Source organism: Protopterus annectens, chromosome 3.part0 (assembly GCF_019279795.1).
Source record: "Protopterus annectens isolate FY-2018-M chromosome 3.part0, PAN1.0, whole genome shotgun sequence".
Taxonomy (NCBI): Eukaryota; Metazoa; Chordata; order Ceratodontiformes; family Protopteridae; genus Protopterus; species Protopterus annectens.
Window position 1 is genome coordinate 244,154,263 of NC_056731.1, and position 23,025 is coordinate 244,177,287.

Sequence of the window (23,025 nt, forward strand, 5' to 3'; positions counted from 1 at the left end):
CATATCAGAACAGACAGAAAAAGAATATGAAGATTGCCTGGGGCCACATGTGTAGGGCAACAGGAATAAAGAAGGAGAGGCCATTCTAGACTTCTGTCTGGAAAATGGATTGATAGTAGCCAACACATGGTTCAGAAAGAGAGACAGTCACAAGATCACATACAAGAATGGCCAACATGCAACTCAGGTAAACTTCTTCCTTGTAAGGAAAGGGCACTGGGGTAGAATCAGCGAATGCAAAGTCATCCCGAGTGAAACAGTCAGCCCACAGCATAAACCACTGGTTGCCACAATCAACTGCAAGTACTGGTCAGAGTGGACTCTAAGGTCAACACAGACCAGGCTGAAGACCCGGCAGTTGACTAGAGAGAAAGCATAACAGTTCAAGGAATTACTCAAGGCTGCAGCACCTCAGGAAAGAGAGGAAATAGGTGCAGCTAAAGAATAATTGCAGCATCTCAAAATAGCATGTGTGAGGACTACAGAACAAATATGCGACCGAGCCAGGTATGGAAATAACTTACAGAAGTCCAAGTAGTCAACAATGCAGGAAAAAGTGGAAGATAGAAAAGACTGAGAAGGCTTAGAAGGAATTCTGATTGGCTAACAAACGAGTTTATGTCAGAACAAAGAAAAATCAAAATATCGAACGCTCACATGAGCGAATAATCAGGAACCCAAAATCACTATTGTGGGGGGCTGTGCCCCCCACACCCCCTGCAAAATATATATTCCTACTCCGAGATCACACTATAGTGAGGAAAGCGCAGATATTCCGATCTTCATTGTACTGCAATCCCAAAAAAACAACATTGACTTCCTGATTATTCGCTCATGTGAGTGATTGCCATTTTGAGTTTTCGGCGTTCTAAAGTAGACCCTAACAAACAGGCTAAGAAAGCAGTTGCAATAGCAAAGAACAAGCCATCACAGACGCTCTACCAGCTTCTGGAAAATAAGGCAGTAGATGGGACAAAGAAACTCTATCAGGTTCCAAGACAAAGACAGAAAGGTAAAGAAGATAGTCAGACACCCTTAACAAGAGGTGCCAGCAACAACTTGCTTACTAGTCCACAGGACATCAAAGGCAGATGGAAGTATTCCCAGCAGTTTTTGATGAAGAAAATCCCACAGAAGCTGTACTGCCCCAGACACAGCCTATAATGAAAGAAAAGAAGGAGTCCACTACAGAAGAAGTAAGAACAGCATTAAGGAAAATGAAGTCAGGGGAAGCAGCAGGCTCAGATGAAGGCACAGCAGCTATGATAAAGATGCTGAGTGAGATAGGGGAGAAATGGCTCTTGAGGGTGTTCACAGCAGTGTGGAGTAAAAGGTATATCCCAGATGACAGGAGAATAAGCATACTAGTGCCGTATTGAAGAACAAAGGGGACATTCACAACTGTGGGCAATATAGATATATCAAACTCCTGCCACACTTTATGAAAGTTCTGAAGAGGGTGATTGGTAAACAAATATGCAGAGTAGTAGAAAGCAAGATGGGAGATAGCAGTTTGGATTCAGATCAGGATGCAGCACAACTGACACAATATTTTGCAGGGAGAGAGATAGTTGAGAAGAAACCAAAGATGAGGAAGGAGTCCAACTGGACATTCTTAGACTTGGAGAAAGCATATAACAAGGTCCAAAGAAAGTTGATTTGGGTAGTCCTGTGGTGGATCGAAGTCCCAGAAACATTGGTAGAGTTAGTGCAAGCTATGTACAAGGATGCAGTGACTCAAGTATGAACAGTGTTCAGTTTTGCAGAGGGGTTCCCAGTGGGAGTGGGTGTGCACCAGGGTTTAGCTATGAACCCTCTGTTTTCATACTGGTGATGGACTACATTAGCAAACAGGTCAGAGGTGACCGATCAACAAGGTTGCTGTATGCAGATGATGTGGCATTACAGGCAGACTCTGAGCAAGAACTTCAGCAAAGGATAGGGAAATGGAATGCAAAACTAAAGGCACATGGGATGAAACAGAGTACAGATAAGACTGTTGTAATGGCAGCAAATGGTGGAGTTCAGAAGAAGCTGAGAATTCAGATAGAAGGGAATATAGCAGAACAGGTTAACAGCCTGAAGTATCCAGGAGGGGTGGTTGAGGAGAAGAGGTCTGAATGAAGAAATCAAAGCTAGAATCAGAGGGGCTACAGCCAACTGGCACAGAGTGTCAGGTGTAATATATGACAGAAGAATGCCAAAGAAGTTGAAAAGTAAGATGTACAAAACAGTGGTGCGACCAGTACTAATATATGCATCAGTAGTATCCAGCAAAGAGATGGATGGATTCTATGACTGAAGACATGCAACAGTTGGGCATGAGTGTCGAAGAAGGCAGGAGAGTGACACTGAATACAGAGACAGAGATAGTGATAGTCAACATGGCGCACCAATCTTATGTAAAACATGGGGAAAAGGGGACTGATGATGATGATGATCAGAGCATAACTAGATGTTACTCTGTAGCTTCATGACATTGTTGAATGATTTATAGTTAACCTTTGTTGGAAGTGGCTACCAATAGTTCATACTCAGCTTTAAACTTTTCAGTAATGCATTTAAAAATTTTGCTAACCTGTTTCAGTGCTTTTTGTTGTGGAAAGATGTAGATTTATTATATGGACTGATTGTTTTCTTTCTTTCATTAAACAATTATTGGTATGAGTATTCCACCATTAGTGTCTGTTCTTAAGTGTCTCACTATACTTGCAGCAGATGGAGGCAGACTTATCAACGTACCTGTTAGGTGTAATTAGAAATTGAAGCAATAGGTAGCAGGCTTGGCAGCAGGGTCAGTATGGTGTGGTTTACACTGCAATTTATTTAGGTCATCTGTTAGTTGTAACGTGTTTGCTAAATCCCTAAAGACAAGGGGATTTACAGTGGGAGTACAACTGATTTTAATGGAGAAGATGGATTTGTGGCCGGATTTAACTAAAGAGGGGTAAACACTGGGTGGACTGCAAGAAGGAGCCATGTTTGTGAAAATAGCTTTGAGAGTATTGGGGCATCTAGTGGAAAGACTGACAATATGTTCAAGAGAGCTGGTAGTAAAAATGTCTAGGAGTTGTTGGCCATATTTGTCATTGATGGTATAGGTTAGCCAGTTGATAGCATTAGGAGGGAGAGTGATTTCATGTAAAGCATTTTGGTAATTCCTGTGTTCAACAGGAGACGTTGAAGGTGATCTGTAGTTAGTAATGATGTAGGAGTTAAATTTATTCAATGTAACTTGGATCGTTAGAAGTTATAGGTAAGGACTATGAGGCATTTGCCATGAGGATAATGGGGTCCCTGATAAATACAGATATTCTCACGGTTAGCAGTGGGTCTGAAGACATGACTGGCACTAAACCCAGGTATACAGGCAATAATGTGACTACAACGAAACCAAGTTCCTGAAATTGCACAGCTACAGATGTGTACTAGTGTACTTTGGTTTATATCTCTAGTACTGAGTAAAGCCACACAGATATAAACTGAATTAGAGTTTTCTAAGTTTGAATGTCTAGGAGGCATATTCTACCACCAAGAAAAAGGAAGGTCTATGGTTAATCATCAAAAAAAAACATCCATAGAATGGTGTTTACTCAAATGCAACAAATCAGAACTGGTGTTTGTCATATAGGCTTTACATCGGAAACCAAACCACCGAACAGTAATAGTTGACCAACATCGGGATCATCTGATGATGCTGCCAACTAAAACTAAACAAAAGTAACGTTCGGAAATATAACTTGTAAAGGCCACACTCTATAAAATAAAGTACAGAATGCCTTTTATATGTTAATAAATAACAATATTATCCCCTTATAAATGGGCAATTTCAGAGTTGATATATATAATTAGTGGGGGGCACAGCCCCCCAACAGGATGATCCGGTAAACACCAGACACTGCTTATGTAGGGGGCTGTGTCCCCTCACCCCCCGCTAATTATATATACCAACTCTGAGACTGCACATTTATAAGGGGATAATATTGTTATTTATTAACATATAAAGGTGTTCTGTACCAGAGCAGCGCTAGCCACCTGGCGGTGTAAGCCTTGGCTCGAGGTGATTGTCACTGTTGAAGTGACACCCTGACCCCATGTGCAAAAATGGAAAAAAGGGGTTGAGGATGGATGGATGGATATAAAAGGCATTCTATACTTTATTTTATAGAGTGTACACTTTAGAAGTTGTATTTCCGAATGTTACTATTGTTTAGTTTTAATTGACATCATTGGGTGATCCCGATGTTGGTCAACTATAACTGTTCAGTGATTTGGTTTACAATGAAAAGCCTATACAACAAAAAGGAGTTTTGATTGTTAGTATATGATTAAATGCTATTCGATGGATGTTTTCTTTGATGATTAACCATAGACCCGAGAAAGGCACAATGTGAGTAGCAAAAGCTTCTGCTGCTTTGCAAAACCCATGCTGAGAGAGGTGTAAGTCATACCCGGCGAAGCAGGAAAACTGACAACCATCTCCTCCTATGCGGACACATGCAAGACCCCACCCCAGGATAACACCAACTGACTAATTGCTAAAGACAGTTATATTATCTTTAAATTACAGCATCATGCTTTGACTGATCATGCTTGACTGACCACTGTAGGCCACGGTGTTGCAGTGGATAGCGTTGTCATCTCACAGCAAGAGGTTCTCCCATTCAATTCTCGGCTGGAGCGCCATCTGTGTGGAGTCTGCATGTCCTCCCTGTGGTTGAGTGACGTTTAAAGACATACAGGTAGGTGTTTGCATGAATGGGTGTGCCTTCTTTGAAGGTTGGGCGTCGGGCTAGCAACTAGGCACCGTAAAATTCCACTGCCAATCATTAGCGGACTGGAGTTCTGCTGTGGCAACCCCTAACTGGGAAAAGCCGAAAGAGGGGCTTTGACTGACCACTCATGTAACTTAAGGGTATTTATTTAAAATTTATTTTAGGTTCATAGATTTGTAGGAGGTTACTAGGCTAGTAGCTCTAGAGTCTGTACAAGCCTAGCCATGTTAATTCTGAGTTGCCTCAGTTGTCCTTAGTTAGATGGATGTAATTTACACAGCAAATCTATATAATAAACATGGCTACTCCTGTCCATGAGAGACACGAGTTCCATTCCCGGGGTAAATTTATGGTCATCCATCCATTTGCCCAGGTTTCACTTGAATAGGGTCAGTGAGCACCTCTGTTTCCGTGAATTGGAAGTTTTTTTCAGAGTAGCGGCAATCTTTGGGAGATATTTCTATCTCTCTAGCATGTACTGTTAATGTCACAGGCTAGGTTAAGATCCCTAGAGCGAGTGAATCTTGTACCATTTGACTAGCATATGTGTAGCATATCCAACAGGGCAGTGTCAGAGACTGCCCTATAGAATAGGCACAAGTCACCTCTCAGCAGCCTATATGATGCGGAGTACAATGGCAGGGCTTTCAATCTATCCATGTAAATCATGGTTTGAAACCCCTGTATTTTCTTTGTGAGAAACCTCTGTGGTCTCTCCAGCTGCGGCAGGTGTCTGGTGAGGTACATGCAGAAGGAAGTATTGTACTCTATTAATGGTTTGATGGGGGTTGAGTACAGTGGAGGTATAACATCCTTAGACCTAGTTGCAATGCCCTTACTTTTGAGATGTGCAATGTAGAAATCTTTCCTTACTGCTGTGGAATCTTGGTGACTAACGTCCAGATTGCTATATACCTGTGCTCCCAGATCTCGCAACACTGAGTTTGAACATAGGGAGGTGCTGTCAATATTGTAATTAGCAGGGAATTCCTCCTTGCCAAAAGGGATAATAATGCACTTTTTAGGATTTAGTTTTACACCATGACTTTGGCACCATTCATTTGTATATTAGCCCCCTCTTGTAATACGTTAACATCATTGGGGGACTCAGTGATTGCACCCAATCTGCAATCATTAGCAAACTTGGTAAGCCAAAGGCCATCTACTTTAGCCTGGACTTCCAAGAAATAGATTCCAAACAGTAAAGGGCCCAGCACAGATCCTTATGGTACGCTACTGGTAACAGGTGTACTGGTAGAGGTGGAATCACCAATTTTGAGAGTGTGTTCTGTCAGTGAACCAATTGGCTACCCATCTAGTGATGTAAGGGTTAATCCCCAACAAGGAGAGTCTCTCAATGATACCCGAGTGGGAGATAGTGTCAAAAGCCTTGGTTAGGTTGAGAATGACAGTATGCACTGTCTTACCTGTAGCCCTAGGCATTGGTGACTTTCTTGAAGAAGATTATGTTTAATAAGCATGATCTGCCCTTAACAAAGCCAGACTGGGTTGAGTCTAGAGTTTGAAGGCCAGCTATGTCCTTGTTGATAAGGTTCATAATGATTCTTTCCATGGCCTTACAGATGAAGCTGGTTAGACTTATGGGTCTATAGTTCCCAGGGTCAGTTGATGGCCCCACTTTGTGCAAGTTGAATACTGTTGCTGTTCTGCACTCTGCTGGAACAAAGCCAGTTCTCAGCCTATGGTTAAACAGAATGCCAAGTGGGCCTGCTAGTTCCTGTTTTAGATTGCTTAATAAGCAACCTGGGATGTCATCTGGTCCCATTGAGGCCATGCTTTGGCCTTGGAGAGCTCAGATATGACCTCCTCTCTACAGATACTAGACAGAGGACTGGTGTCAGGTATGCTTTGGGGTATGGCTGGTGGGGCATGAGGATGAAGTTTGCACCAAATCTGTCAGCTAGCAGGTTGGCAATTTCCTCTGGTATAGTAGGAGTGGTACCATCTACTACCACTTCAGCACATAGCAGGGTATTCTCTTTTAGATTTCGGAAGTAGTTAAAGAATGCCCTATGATTATCCTTAGCTAGGGATGCTATTTTAGCTTCGTAGTCAGCCTTAGAGGACTTTGCAATTTTTTTGATTTGCTTGTTCAAGCTGTGGAAGGAATTCTTCCTCTTTTGAGTCAGTTCCCTTCTTCATACTATGTGTGGTGTGTTTGTACATGCCCCTGCCGAGATATTGTTGCCATAGCTCTCAACCTTCCATCTCCAAAATGAGGAACACTAGCACACATAATGTGGAACAGATAGGCAAAATGTGGAACACATACTAACAACTCCAACTAGGAAGGTCATAGAATGGTTAAAATACGCTGGTTTTACTTATAAAAATCTTTTAATGAAACAATATGATTCGTTTGTATTTACCATGCATGGATTGCAGTTAAAAACTCCTAACACTGAATGTGTGACAGACTCTATCAATGGAAGTTTGAGGGACATAAACTTCTAAGACACTAAATGAGGTACGCTCGATAAGATACACTTAAGATGTAGTCAATGATTAAAGGGCAACCTTTTGTACGCGGGTAAGCAAATAATTTCTGCAATTAGGTTCACAAGTTTACGTACTATATGCCGTTTAAGGTGCTATGAACGAAGATAATACTGACCTCTAGTGCCAAGAAGGAGAAGCACGGCCTCCAGAACTACAAGTTCTCGACTGTTGCCTTGCCGTACAAACCTGCAGTAAACGTGTAGCGGGAAAGGCGCGTGTTTGGACGTCATCGTCTTTCTGCATATCAGCTGACTTTGGGCTACAAGAATGGAACCTGAAGTACAAGTGCACGACGGTACGGGTAAGATTTAAAGGCCGGAGAGTCGATTCTTGTAAATAGGCTCTGCTTCATTTAACGCCTGTCATTAGAACTGTATGCATTGTTCTTTAGTTGCAACGAAGAGTACAGAGTTTGCTTTAGAATAATCTTGTAAATTATTCTTATCACAGGTTAAAAATTGTAGGTAGAATGTAATTTGCCCACCTCTCTGCGCATTTTAAAAATCATCGCAGATTCCTGAACAAAGGTTTCTCAGGGACCACCTTAAAGTTTTGTTTAACATATTACTTGTTAATATGCTCATTCTGAACATTTTCCCAGTTACTGTTAGATCTTATTTAGGCAGTAGTATTTGTCAAAATATTGAAAATACGGTTGCAAAACGCACATTAATGATACTGTTTGCAGGGGTCATGGCTTCATAGCTGAGCACTATAATGAAAGGGACATTTTAAGCCTAGCCAGTAACCCTAAGTTTGAATCAAACCATAGCTTTGAACCATTCATCTCCAAAATGAGATACAGTGTCTTTCAAAATGTGGAAAAAATGGGCAAAATGTGGAACAGTCACTAAGAGCTTTCTAACAACTTATTCTAGGAAGCTCATGGGATGATTAAATGTGTTATTTTTAGTTATATAATAGTTCTTTCAATTAATTAGTTTGATTCAGTTAAATTTGCTATGGATATTGGTTAAAAAATCGCTAACGCTCAATGTGTGACTGATCCTTTCAATGTGGAACTTCGAGGAACATAAATGTTTTAAGACCCCCAAATGAGGAACATTCCTCGTAATGAGGTAACTTGGGAAGTATGAATCGAACCTTGTACTTTGCATTTATAATGTGAAGACCTTAACTACTCTGCCAGTACCTTAACTACTCTGCCAGTATTGAGTTTCTCCACACACCGAGGACAGGGATAGGCTGGGAAACTTGTAGTCCAAGGTGTTAAGGGACATTGTGGCAGGTCCACGTGAAATAGTCTGACCAGTGAGCTCTGACTTTTGAGGGCCCTTATCTCCTTTACTTGTAAGGTGAAATTCCCTTGTCAGTTGTGTGTGGAGATTGTTTGCACTGTAAGTGGATTGAATTGTACCACTGTTTAATTTGTTTTGTAGACTTGGCTATGTAAACATTTAGTGGAAAAATAACCCAAGAATTTAGCGCTGTGTTGTAAAGGTTTCATTTAAACACTGTTAAGCTTGACGTACAACATATAGCTAAATATTTATTGGTAATGCGTATATATACATTATATCTGTGAATGTGTGTATATATATATTTTTTATTTTTTATTTATTTTTATTTAATGTAATATATTGTGTGTGTAGTAAACAGTGTTGAGATGCATAATCCTACGACCATAATATTTAACAATCAGAACGTTAAATATCACAATGTCTAAAACTCTCCAATACTGAATGCCTTGGCTTTGTATTAGCACAGTACCTCACAGGCTGGTCTGCACAGAAGTGGATGTGGCCTGTGTGATTGACAGGTGAAATGGGCATGTCGTGGTATGGAAGAGATGCATGAGTGATAGTCATGCAGATTTCAGTATGACATGCATACATTTGGTGCCGATTGTGGCATGCCAAGTTGTAAGACAGTACCTAAGAAGGTGCGCCGTGACAAGTCCTGCCTGAATCCCTCTCGCCACACAACACTCCTTGACATCTTCAAGTAAGGATGGCTAAAGAAACAGCACTATGACTGCGAGTATTTTTTTCTTTGTTTTTGCAGGAGGGCAAGTCCTCCTGAACCCCCTATTAAATATACCAACTCTGTGATCACACTACATTGAGAAAAAGGGTAAGCTATGACGAGAAATATTCATGCCTCTATCGGTTTGAATATTACTTAAGACATCACTGATTGTTGGATGGTGGGCGGGATTTAGGTAGATCTTGCTAATGTGCATCCTGCGAGGTACTGTTCTAATGCAAAGCCAATCCCCCTACCAGTATGAACCCAGGAATGAGTAACGTAACATGGGTCTTGCCTGTGGGGTGTAAACACAGGGCTTTGATACTGTGGTCTTCAACAGTTTGGTCTTTTGATGTTATGGTTTCAGGATTATGATTTTAAAGATTGTGGGCATCAAAATTCTGATAGCAAACCATATATACATCAGCAAAGATAAAATCAGACAGAATGCTTAATACTGTCCCCTTTTGATTTCCCACTGCACCGGGTATTGCTGGAGAGCACAACCTTCTAAGACTGTGTGTCGTGTTTGTGTCCTTGTGAGATGAGTTGTGAATGCTATTTATGGAAAAATGGATGCTGTATAAAAGGTTAGTGAACCTGGGAATGTTTACTTTGTCCACATCATGTCTCCTGCTCTTTTCTCCAAAGGAGTGATAGCATGGGGGGGAAGAGAGTATGGGTGTTGGGTGGATAGACTACATTTAGAATCTTTTCTGACAGAGTATACTTTCTGAAAGGATGTGGTTGGAACAATATAACTGAAGAGATTGTAAGACTGTGGACAACATGTACCTTTTAGTGTGGGGCGGTTGTGGAAATAGGGAGGGCAGGTTCAAAAGGCCTGGAACATATGTATATTCTAAATAGACCCATTTTCTGTTGCATAATTTTATTAGTTACATTCTAATTGTTTTAATTTTAAGCTGTATGCATTTAATGTGTACATATCTTTTTTAACATAGGCTGGACAGATGGTGGAGATTCATTATTGAGGTGTTCTGGAAGAAAGAAAGTAGGATGAGAAACATTGGTTTGGTGAAAGGAGTATTTTAAACAACTAAAGCACGGTTAAGGATTGTATATTGTTTAGTAGGATATTTAAGCCACTCAAAATACTGTCAGAAGAAATGGTGAAAAAGTAATGTCCAGAAGAAGTCAATGATAAAGGCATTGTAAACGTAAAGTTGGTTTGATGAATACTGTGTTTTTGAAGTAGTTTAGAAATGTTAGCAAGGTTGATTATATATATCCTGTATGAATGATGCCATATGTGTTTGGTTTTTCAAGTTAACTGTATGTTTTAAACAGTATAAACTCTGTGTGCATGCTTTTGGCATATCTGGTACTAAGTGTGCAGGTATTACTTTTTTTTTTAAGCCTTGTTGTGGGTAATTACCTTTTAAAATGTCAGATGTACTGTCTACTCTTTTCAGTAGTTCAATACATATTTTTTAATGTTATTGCAGTCAAGTATTAAATAAGTGCAGACTTATTTTCAGTTAAACATATTTATTGTGATAACTGGTCTGCGTTTAGCCTATTTGTTATTTGCGCACATTACTTTAATGGGAGAAGTAGCAAGAAAATTTGCATTCCTTTTAAAAGGGTGGGTGGAGGTGGTTAGGTAACTGGTGTTCTAAAGGTTTTTAAGTGCACTGTGTGCAAAATTTGATTATTTCTGAATGCAGACTAGAATTTTCATTACACCACTATTTGTAGACTATACATAATTTATGGAGTGATCTGTGCAAAATTTAGCCCATCATCACAGATATGCAGTGATTTAAAAAAATCCTGTATAATATAGCTGTAAGAAGCAATTCCAGTGGCCAAGATCAGAATACCTTTCAGTAACTAAATAAGTTGCTTCACATTGTAGAGAATTGTAACAGAGAGCCAGTCTAGCAACTTAAACCTGAATTATGTATCTTTGTAACATATTTGAGATCTGATTACCTGCTGTTTCAGTTTATTCTTTTGTGGGCTGATCCAAAGGATCGTTTTAAATTACAATTAGGACAAATGGCATTAAATGTAATAAAAATAAAAAAAAAAACTTGAGTTATTCTGTTTTACTGCAACAGGGTGAAAGCAGACTCAAAGAAATGATTAAAATTCTTAAACTGGTTAAGTTGCATTTATTACCCAATTGTAACAGTTGTCACTTACTCCAGGATGTACATTGTTCTGGGATTTGTCTATGATGTGATGTGCTTAAATATTAGTATCATGAGTGACAACCCAGATGTGACATATTTTCCCTAGTGCCTTACATGTGATTAGTGTGCCTTGTATAAGCAAGCTGTAACTATGGTGGTGGTTTAGTGCAAGAGAGAAAAATTTGTCCAAATGCATTGTTATAATGCCTTTGACAAACTGCTTTGTATGGGGAATTAATGGTGTAGCTGTCTAGGTATTATTTTTATTGATGCTCCATTTATTGCACATATCTAGCTTTTTTGATGATTGGCATTTTCTCAGAGGAATTTTTATGCTCTCCACATTGCCATATATAATATATACACACTAATTCCATAGTCGTACAATAGCAGAAGGAAAGGAGGAATGTACAATGACTCACTGCCAGTGAGTGATTCAAACCCTGCTAGTCTTCCTTGCAAATGCAAAAAAAAAAAAAAAATGCACCCGAGCAGAAGTTAATTTCTGAGAAAAACAAATCGGAAAACCTTATACTCGCAGGACTCCAGAATCATGCTGTTGTCGTTGACTTAATCCTTCAATAGGTAACTTGCATACTTGATGTTTTAACTGCATTCGGTACGTATTCGGTACGTAGTCAACAGACTGATCAATATTATTCAGTGGTTTGTGTGCGTTTGCACACGTGTATGCCTGGAAAAGAAATGGCGAGAATGATGGGAGTAGTAGAAGTTTTTTATGGTTTTCTATGCAGTTTTTGTGTATGCAAGTCATTGTTTTTCTTGTGTTACAAATTCTGATTATTTCTGAAATGGTGCTATCTTATTTAGAGCCTCATATTTTTTAAGCCTGTTTCTCAGTCTGCACACTTTAAAAATTAACACAAATCACTCTTACAGCTGTGGAACTGCATAATCTTCTTCTTCTTTCGGTTTTTCCCGGTTAGGGGTCGCCACAGCGGATCATCTGTCCGCTCATGATTGGCAGTGGAGTTTTACGGTGTCTAGTTGCCAGCCCGGCGCCCAACCTTCCACAGAAGGAACACACATGCACAGACTCGCACCTAGGGCCAATTTAGAGTGTCCAATCCACCTACTGCATGTCTTTGGGATGTGGGAGGAAACTGGAGCACCCGGAGGAAACCCACGCGACCACAGGGAGAACATGCAGACTCCGCACAGAAGGCACCCCAGCCAAGAATCGAACCAGAGAACCTCTTGCTGTGAGGCAGCAATGCTAACCACTGCACCACCGTGGCCGCCCTAGCTGTGGAACTGCATAATAACATGTGGAAATTTGTAAAAAAGGAAGTTTTTATCTAGACAATGAAAAAAAAAATGATTCACTAGCATCGTACAAGCTTGCAAAAAGTGCATTGAGGGTTTGTGTGTGCATCCTGTTTTGGTGTTTGGTTATGACCGGTGGGTATAAGCAGCTGTAGCAGCAATCAATGGGCTGGGGGCAGTTGTACTATTGGATGCTTGATATTTTCTGTATATCTTGTCAGTCTGAGTAAGCAGGTGCAGTGGTGAAGTCCAGTGTACTCCTGACCTCCAAATGCAGTAGGGTGATCATCTGTGTCCTCCCCTGCCCAGCACTAGGTTTTCTCCACTGCTAGAGGGTGAACCTGATGGAGACAGTCATATTGACTAGCCACCTGATGCTTGCTTTCTCTCACATTTTCAGTCTCCTGTTTTAATTTATTCAGTTGAATTTTATTTTATTTTTTTATTTGAGTCTATCTGATTTGCCAGTTTTATAGGCAGAACTCTCAATGGAAGTTTGTGGTAAATACTTCCAAGTCAAAATGTCTGTTCAGGCAGTTTGTTGCTAGTAACATAGGGTGCAAAGCAGATAGCATCAGAATCACTGAATCTAAAGATTTAAACTGTTCCTGTGACATAAATAGGACACATTGGAAGGGCAGGTATGTGTCTTAGGAAGCCTGTCTCAGAGAATTCTCTATCAGTATGAAGCAGAACTCTCCAATCCTATTCAAGAGAAAGCTGAACTATTGAATGAGAAGTCGGAAGTACACCTCAGGTCTAGCACCTATGTCTGTAATGGACAGATGCAGCTTGTAAATCTTGCCCTAGTTTACATATATCCCATAAAGTAATCTCTAAGGCACATGAACTTTTGTGCTACACTAGAGAAACAGGAAGGAATAGACTGTGTTAATTGTAATAAAAATACAAATAATCAACTGAATTTGCTAATTGAAAGAGTGCATTGCGTGTTTGCTGCTGATATAGCCATGAGAAAGCAGACAAGACCTACATTCTGTAAAGGTGTAGTCAGGCCAGCAGAAAGAGCTTGACCAGACAAAATTGTGCCAGAAGGGAAACATATAAAATACTGGGTACAGTAGACTGTAGGAAGTGATTGTTCACTGTATACCAGGCGGAAGAGAAGCAAGTTTATCTTTGCAGTCAGGGGATGTTGAGAGGCAGTGTGAGATTCAAATTACTTCTGTTTCTTAGAGTATTTTTCAAGGAGCATCAAAGACATTTTTGGTTGTAGAAAAAGGCTAAGGAGAAAATATTTAAAAAAAAAAAAAAAAAACAGAGTAAAACCGCAAGTTGAAGGGGTTTCTGCTTCTCATTCTTCTGACAGTAGCAAAGCCCATAGACAGAATTTGCCAGTAAAACTTTTCCATTGTACCAAAGAAAAACGGTTGAGCAACAGAAGGAAGAAGAGGAGAGAGAGAGAAAAAACTTGGTAGCTAACCCAGAAGACTGGAGTACCTTGGACTTGAACCAGAGACTGGTGTTGTGTGGTTGAGATAAGGAAGAAGGCCACCAGTAATGTGAAGTTAGGAAAGTAATGGAAGTATCGTAATGTGTCATTTCCATTAAATGCAGTTTATACTTGAACTGTACCTCTGCAGGAAAGGGCTAAAAAAGACTGGGAGTTTGTAGACTGTATTCAATTTGTAGGAGGATTATAAAGCATATTTCCCACTTCATTAATGTTTAGAAGGACAGTGAAGGGACTGAAGAATGTTTTACACACAACTGGTGTTAGTCACAGATACAACTGATCCACCACCCAGCATGGTACTTTGTCTAGTGCCAGACCTAATCCATCTTGAATTTATAAGACTAGTTGAAGAATAAAAGAAAGAATAGCAGAACACAGTAGAGATATATAATAAAAGGGGAGACGTGATAAGAAAACGGAGTAGAGTCTATAGAAATTTTATCAGTTTATCACTGATCTCCGAGGTGGAGACCTTGAAGCATTGCTAGAAATACATGAGTGAGTTTGGCAAATGAGGTTCGATGTCAGTGGCATTAATCCAGCCAATTTTTTTTTTTTTTTTTTTTTTGTAGTTAATCCAATTTATCAAAACATTTTTAGCAATAAAGTTAAGTCATGTGATTTTTAAATGAATAATCTGATTGGTTTGTCTGAAGTATGCCTTTTTGGAACAAAAAGCTTAATTTTAAATCTGTTTCATTTGTTTTCTGGTCAAGTGCGTTTTTTATTTTTCATGCTTGCACTTGTTATTGATCTTATGATTTAACTTTCCTATCCTGGAAAACTGTTGTGGTTACTCTTACTTTTCTGAAGTTCTAGTCTTGTGCTCTGAAGAACCTTTATTGATTGTTCTGAAAGATACTTTTGAGTTAGATTTTAGGAGAGCTAGCTGTCTGCCAAAACTGATTTCTCAAGTTTGCTCTTAACCAGTTATTCTGCTGTCCTATCTCCTAATTAAATTTCCAGCAAAACAAATCTGGTAGAGGCTTTACTGAACTGAGTGGATGTGAGCGGAGTCATTAAGCTTTATTTTGTTATACACAAGGGAGATAGATTTTTAGAGAGAAGAACAAAAGCAAGTCACTTTTGCTGAAGGCAGACATGTCAACCTTTGATAAGATCTCTACCTCACAGATCTGGATGTCTTGTAGTCTTTCTGAGTATGCTGTGTTGGTGTCTGCATGGGTTTCTCTAGATACCCTAGTTTCCTCCCACCTCACAAAAACTTGCCATGTGTGTTGTATTTATCCTTTTCCCTCATGCTGTAGATTGCTGATAACCAGTTCACTTTCTCAGGTTAATAAATGGTGGTGGGGGGCAGACAGGACAGTAACACAAAAATAAAGTAAACCTTGTTTCCACAGTGCACTTCTCATTTGTAAGTAAACTTGCTGAGATCTGTGCAAAATCTCTCTTAGGGCAATTGTAACTTCACGTTCTTGTCTTGGGGTTTCTTCAGTCTGATATTTTTTGCTGCTGTATCTCCGACTAGTGTTCTTACATTCACCAGGTCTTACATTCTGGACATTCAGTCCAGGAGCAGAGCAGAATTTATGAGACTGGTCATTACTGGCTTCCCCTGGTCATTTGTGTAAACCTCTCAGTAATTTTTCTGCAGTTAATTTGTACTGATAACCAGACCTCAGGGAGAAAAAAGTTAACATAATGCCTACCATATTTGAAGACCATTGTGGAGGACAGGTTACAGTCTACCCACTTACCCCATGATTTGTGAGCGTTCTGAGATTTCTTTGAAAAGGGGTTCTTTGTGTAGTGGTTTGTCTTTTTGTTTAGGTAAGAACTGAGGTGGGGTCCACACTCGCATTCAAACTCACACACACGCTCTCATACACATGCACACTTTATTTTTTCAAGCTGAGGAGTTTATTTTTTTTTTCCAAGCTGAGAGCTCAGAGTAATTTCTTATTATAGGAATTACTAGGTAAGTAAGTTTAGCTGTGTGTGTGTGTGTGTGTGTGTGTATGTGTGTGTGTATGTTAATTGTGATGGTCAACATCATGTTGTATCCCCAGATATGTAGATGTCTGTTTGCTCGTGAGCACTGATTCACTGTATGGGTGGTGTTTTTCTTTTCTCCACGGTTGCGCAGTCATGTAAGTGGGTTGTGGGGGCAAAGCCTTCCACACAGAGGTTGTAGTGAAACTTCCCCCTGCAAAAATGTGTTAAGATATGTTTCTTATTTAGAAGGTTCCTAGTGAAACAGTTTCAACCTTTTGATTTTCAGTGAAATAATAGACTCTGTAGTTGCCATATGCAATTTTGGTATGACAGTTACAAGTTGATAAATCAAAGCCTTGCATCAGTGGTGACCTTGGTATAGTGTTCTAGTGCATTCAGTATAGTAAGTAAACATTTCAGTAAAAGTATGAGATGTTATTACGGTTAAGATGAAACTAATCAAATTTTAGATTAGAGTGACACTAACTTGTTACAGATGAGGATGGTGATGCTTGCAGGGATGAGGAAGACCTACCTATACATGGTGATGTTACATGATTGCTGGTACCTTCTTTTTAATTTTCTCCAACTGCATGTTATTTCATGTTTGTTAGACTTGAAATTCTATAGGCAGGGAGCTCCAGACTGGAAGATGGCCTCAGGGAAGCCTTATCCACTTCAGTTTTATAGGTACTAGGAATGTCTTGATGGATTAAAATTAGGAGATAGAGTCCTTTGGATAAGGTTTAGTTTGTGATGGCGCCCACTTGGTCCTTGCAGGCAATTAATGCTCTTAATGCATTTTGTAACCCATTTTGAGTTGGTAACTCTGTGTCTGTGTTGAAAGTGAGGCCAACAGAGAGAGGTAATTACTGTGTGGAGTTTGTATGTTCTTCCCATGTGCTTGGGTTTCTTTGGGTAGTCCAGTATCCTACCATGTTCCAAAAACTTGCAGATTGATTAAAAACAAATGTAGACAACAATTTACAGTTACACTTGCTCTTATGGCCCCTGGTATTGGCTAAAAAAGTATCCATGGTGACAGTTTACTTACCAGTTTTGTCACCAAAGAATACACAATTTAACTTGAATTTTTATATTCAAAGAGAGAGCTTACTTTGCTGCATTTGAAGTTGATTTGTACCCCTGAAAGTTGAGGGAAAAAAAAACTGTACCATCTGCGTCTAGAATGCTGATGTGTCGTGTAAACATAACAGAAGCATTACTAGTACCCATCTTTGAGGGCATGCTTTCATTTAGCTAATGAAAGATGTACGAAAGTCTGAGCTGTATGAAGGTCTATTAAGTCTCAGATCCTTGAGGAAGCTGCAGCTCTAAACTCGGCACAGCCTCTTCTGACTTTTGAAGGGTAGAATTTAGTGCAGGAAGCATGGATAGCTTACTGCATCAGATGTCTTGGACAGATGACGATGAGTACTTCAATCACTTGTATGGATTTTGGTGACTTTGACTTGTAAAACTTATTGAGTGTTCAGTATTGTATTATACTGCACTTGCACAGCTCCAAAAGGAGCCATGTTTTATTGACTCTATAATGTTAGATGACCGTTAATGCTCATGTGTGTGTGTGTGTGTGTGTGTGTGTGTGTGTGTGTGTGTGTGTGTGTGTGTGTGTAGTGGTGGTGGGGCGACACTGACATAGTATCATTTGGTGTAACCATGCGATTTATATAAAGAACAGCTGTGTATGGAAATGTTGGCACTTGAAATGCTGAGTTCTGACAAGCCAAAAAAAAAAAAGACAGAAAATCCCAGAGAAGAACAAATGTTGAACATCGCACATCACTCTCTTCCTTTAAACTTCTTTTCTGAAGGGGGGCAAGCCTCCCTGCACCCCCCCGAACTTGTATATGCCAACTCTGAGATTGCCATATCTCCTGAAAAAAGGGAATATAGATACATATATGTGTGTGTGTGTGTGTGTGTGTGTGTGTATACATGTATATACAATATATAGTTTTTGGCCATTCAGTGTCTTGTGTTTTGGGACTTGCTGTAGCAGGTGTCAGCATTTCAAATGTTTGCCATAACGTACATGTGATTATGGTGAACTAGTTCCATTTATTTGTGGAGCAGACTAGGTGTATGGCCACTTAGCCTTTTGCATTTGTGTGGTGGTACATTGTGCTGTTGTGGTTTCAAAGCTGGAACTTTGCCAAGCAAACAGTCTTATTTGAAATTCCATTGTGAAGCAGTAGCTGATTCTAGCCTTCTAACACTCCAGGCAAAGAAAGCTAATTTTATCTTATTCAGTCTTTATATCTGACCTCTTGTTGATGGGCTTATTTTTGAGTTTGGGCTGGCAGCACTGCCAAGAGGTATCCAACTACATTGTTGGTGGAACCTCTCAGCTCCACACGTTTGCCATTGTTTGAATACCTGAAATATGTATAGCCTCCATAGGTCCCTTCATTGTGTGAGGTGTTCAGGTACTGCCTACAATTATCTGTCAAACAGTTCTGGGGGAGATCCCCATCCAGTGAAAGCTCAGAGATGATGAAGCGTGGTTCAAGGACCTTTAAAGGACAGCTATGCTCAAAATTTAAACTTTCCTTACCATGAGTGTATTTCCATCCCTAGAGGATGATCCCCTTAGTGTCGCATATACAAAAAAGAAGCTTGACTTGGCAGTTTCTCACACTCTGCATCATTTCTGTCCTAGGCAGCTTCCTCCGTGCAGACCATGTGGGGCTGAATGAAATCTATAATATTTTAATTAGGAATTTGTCTCCTTTGCTTTTGCATCCACAGTGCTTATCACATCTGAAAGTATTTTGTTGAGGAAAACAAATACATTGAGGTACCTGTATCTCTTTATTCATATCCACTGAGGTCATAACTCTGTATGGGGTCAACATTCCTCAGTGTCTCACTCTGTGCTGTCATATAAAACTGCATTCTTTCCCTTTCCTGGTGTTGTAAACCTGTTATGATGATGAACATAATAGCAACTAAGAGCAGCTTTTCTAATTGGCTGAGCTTTGCAAGCCAAGACATGTAACACCCTGGCTGACTTTAGGAAGGAAGACCGGCCCTATAACTCACAAAATATAATTTAAAAAAAAGACTATTTATCTCTGTAATTTCTGTATTCTTGTAGAACTTTGTAGATCATGTAACATGTAGGGAGCACTCCTAAGAATCGGTGTAAAGTCGCTGACATTTTCCTGAGGTTTCTCAAACTTGTATTTCCCACTACTTCCATTTTAAGTGAATAGGATTGTGATCTGTCAACATAGTGCAAACTGTTATATCAGCTGCGATGTCATAGTGCATTATGGGCAAGAAGTAGCTTTCAGAGAAAGCAAGGTCACATCAGCTTGTCTGTGGGCAATATAGAAGTATCAACTCCTGTCACACTACCTGAAAGTGTTGGAGAAGGTGATTGCTAAGATAGGAGATGAGCAGTTTAGATTCAGATCAGGATGCAGTGAGACTGACCTAATGTTTGCAGTGAGACGTATAGTTGTAAGGAAGCTAAAAATGAGGAGAGAGTCCAATTGGGCATCCCCAGATTTTGGGAGGGACATGTGGTGGTGTCTCAAGAAAGCTAATTTGGATAGTCCTTTGATGGTTTGGAGTCACAGAAACATTGGTGAAGTTAGTGAAGGTTATGTACATGGACCCAAATGGCACAAGTATGAACAGTGTTTGTTTGAAGTCGCCGAGTGTTTCCTAGTAGGGGTGGGTGTACATCGAGAATCAGCTCTGAGCCCACTGCTGTTCGTAATACTGATGACCTATTTTAGCAGATGTCAGAGAGGACACACAAACAAAACTGCTGTATGCAGATGATGTGACTTTATAGGCAGACTGAATAAGAACTTCAGCAAATCATAGGCGAATGGAATGCAAAATTGAAGGTACATGGGATGAGACCAAGTATACACAAGATGGTTGTAAAGGCAGCAAATGGGGAAATCAGAAGAAGCTGAAAATTGACATACAAAATTGTTAACCTGTTGCACTAGTTCAAGTATCTGTGGGGTGTGGTTGAGGGGAAGGGAAATCCGAATGAAGACTTCAAAGCTAGAATCCGAGGGGGTGCAGCCAGCTGACTCGGTGTGTCAGAAGTAGTTTGTGTGACAGAAGAATGCCAGAGAAATTGAAAACTAAGGTGCATGAAATAGTAGTGCAACCAGTACTAATATATGTATACATAAGACAGAAACATGGGCAGTGAAGGCAGATCAGTTGAGCTAGCTAGAGGCGATGGCAATGGAAGTACTGGAGATGGGTGGTAGGTTGTACACTGAGGGACAGATGAAGAAATGAGGACATCAGAGCAGAAGCCCAAGTAGCTCCGATTGCAGAGAAGATAAGATTGTGGTGGCTTGGGTACAATCTGGTAAAGAAAATGTGGGACATACAGGAAGAAAAGAGGAAATGATAGATGGATGGATTGTGTGAGAGAATACCTGAGAGTCAAGCATGAACTGAATCGAGAGAGAGATGGCGATAGTTGCCACGATGCCCTGACCTGTGTGTGTGTTTTTTTTTTAAAGTGTGGGCGGGTGTTAGCATATTTGACCCCATTAGAACATTCAGGGTTAGGAAAAAATAAATTTAAACTTGTGGTGCTAGCAGGTTTGAGTTGTGCAGAAGTTTGTGGCAAGATGGAAAATGTTTTTCAGTTTCTGTCCATAGTGGTCCTTTTTATGCAGACCTTTGCTTCATGATGATCATTACATAAATGAACCAGTGATTTATTTTGAGGGTTTTGCATACTGACATTATCTTTTATCACATTCTGGTTTTAGGCCTTCCAAAGTCAAGATATGAGGCACATTGCTAGTAGTTGTGCAGATTAGGCTTTTAATTCAAGCCTTTATGTATTAGTCCTGAAGTCTAGTATTGTGTTCTTGATTAGTAGCTCCCTACACAATAAAATCTGTTTATCTACATCTTCCAAACTTGCAGTTATTTCAGTTACATCTCTTTGAAATACTTCCAGAACCAAAGGCATTTCAAAAGGCAAACTTTTTCAGTATCTGCCCAAATTGGTGTTAGAGCCTGGGACATAATGTCATTAAAGTGAATGTGTTAAATTGAATAGCATCTAGGAAAAAAAAAGAATCCCCTTTTAGCTTTTCTGAAAATACGTTTTCAGCCATACGAAGAGGTTAATGTTCAAGTATTGGGAATCTATTCATATTTTAAGCTTGTCTTACTTCAGTACTGTTCCTAAGCTACTTAACCATTCATTTGGTTAAGCTGAAAAAAAAAGTTTATCTTGTTTCCTGCTCAGCTTGCATCTAAGAGCTACAATTGCTCATCTTGGTGATTTTATTATTTTGGGTGAAATTTAATTCAACAAACGCCAGTGATAAAAAACACCCCAGAAGCAACCCAGTGGTGTATAACGAATAGTACAAACTCAAATAACATCCACTACCACTATGCGAGGAAACTGACCAAAATAACAAAAAGTTTAAAAACGATAAGCACTTTAACAACATACTGTTGCTTCTTGAGATCACTCAAAAATGCATCAAAACCACAGTCTTAAATAGTTAAAAATCCAGTAGTAGTCAAGAAACAATTAAAAAAATTAACTGTGCATATCTAATGCTCATAACAATCCATTTAACCAACAGTTTGTATGCCTAATAAAATTTATCCTATCAAATGCTTACAAAGAACGCATTGACCTATCAGTGGTAGAAATAGCCTATAATGTAATTGGTTACATTGTTCTAATGACATTAATCCATTGGCTAATTCCCGACCAGTATGGTACAGTACAATTCTATAATACAATGGTCATGGATTGAAACATTCTGATTTCAACAACTATAGTACAACAGAATAGTGTAATATGTCAAAATAAAACATTAGAACAATTGCAGCCAAACCTACTTAACAACTTTTGAATTAAAACATCCTTCTATAGACAAATATAAATCTATTACAGCACTATATAAAAATTGTCTAATTTACACACTCTATAAGCAGCTGACCAGTGCCAGTACCAGGTTTATATTTGTCTATAGAAGGATGTTTTAATTCAAAGTTTGTTAGGTAGGTTTGGCTGCAATTGTGTTAATGTTTTATTTTGACATATTACACTGTTCTGTTGTACTATAGTTGTTGAAATCAGAATGGTTCAATTCACGTTCATTGTATTAGAGAATTGTTCTGTACCCTATTGGATGGGAATTAGCCAATCGAGTAATGTCATTAGACTGATGTAACCAATTACATTATAGGCTATTTCTATAACTGATAGGTCAGTATGTTCTTTGGAAGCATTTGATAGGTTAATTTTATTAGTCTTACAAATGGTTGGTAAATTAATTGTTATGAGCATTATATATTCACAGTTCAATTGTTTCTTGACTACTATTGTTTTTTAAATTGTTTTAGCTATTTAAAACTGATGTATTTTGAGTGGTCTGAAGAAGCAACAGTATGTTGTGAAAGCACTTAACGTTTTTAAACATTTTGTTATTTTGATTAAAAGTTGTCAGTTTCCTCGCAAAGCGGCGGTAGGTGTTTAAATTTAATGAATTATTTACTTGGCAAGGAGTGTAAACTAGTAAACAAACCTTTATAAAATGTTTGTTTGAATATTTCATATTGTACTGCTTCATAGCTCTCCGTGAAGTATTTCTATTCATAGACTTGCTAGTACTGTTAGGACCTTTTCCAATTCTAGAATGCTGTGCAAATTTCGTTTTGGAAATATGAAATCTGACAGTACCTCTGCTGTTGTCTATGCTGTATTTCCAGTTGCTTTTCATGTTATCAAGTTGAGTAATTCATGTTTCCTGCACAAATCTGCAAATCATTCTACGTTTGTACAGTGTGAATCCTTTTGGTCTCACAAGCATTA

At 39.3% G+C, this 23,025-nt stretch overlaps 1 protein-coding gene across 4 annotated transcripts in view; it reads left to right on the top strand.

The window, feature by feature from the left end:
• The first annotated feature begins 7,503 nt into the window (after positions 1-7,503).
• Positions 7,504-23,025, top strand: part of LOC122796326 (reticulocyte-binding protein 2 homolog a-like) — a 316,928-nt gene continuing 301,406 nt past the window's right edge. Inside the window, exon 1 of one of the 4 annotated variants that reach the window (XR_006363959.1) lies at positions 7,504-7,590. Coding sequence is in view for 2 of the 4 variants with exons in the window: in XM_044064719.1 (XP_043920654.1) it covers positions 7,563-7,596 (34 nt within the window). In the remaining 2 variants the exon portion in view is untranslated. Of the gene's footprint in view, positions 7,597-23,025 lie in introns of all 4 variants that reach the window. The other 3 variants (XM_044064720.1, XM_044064719.1, XR_006363960.1) reach the window with 3 other exon arrangements.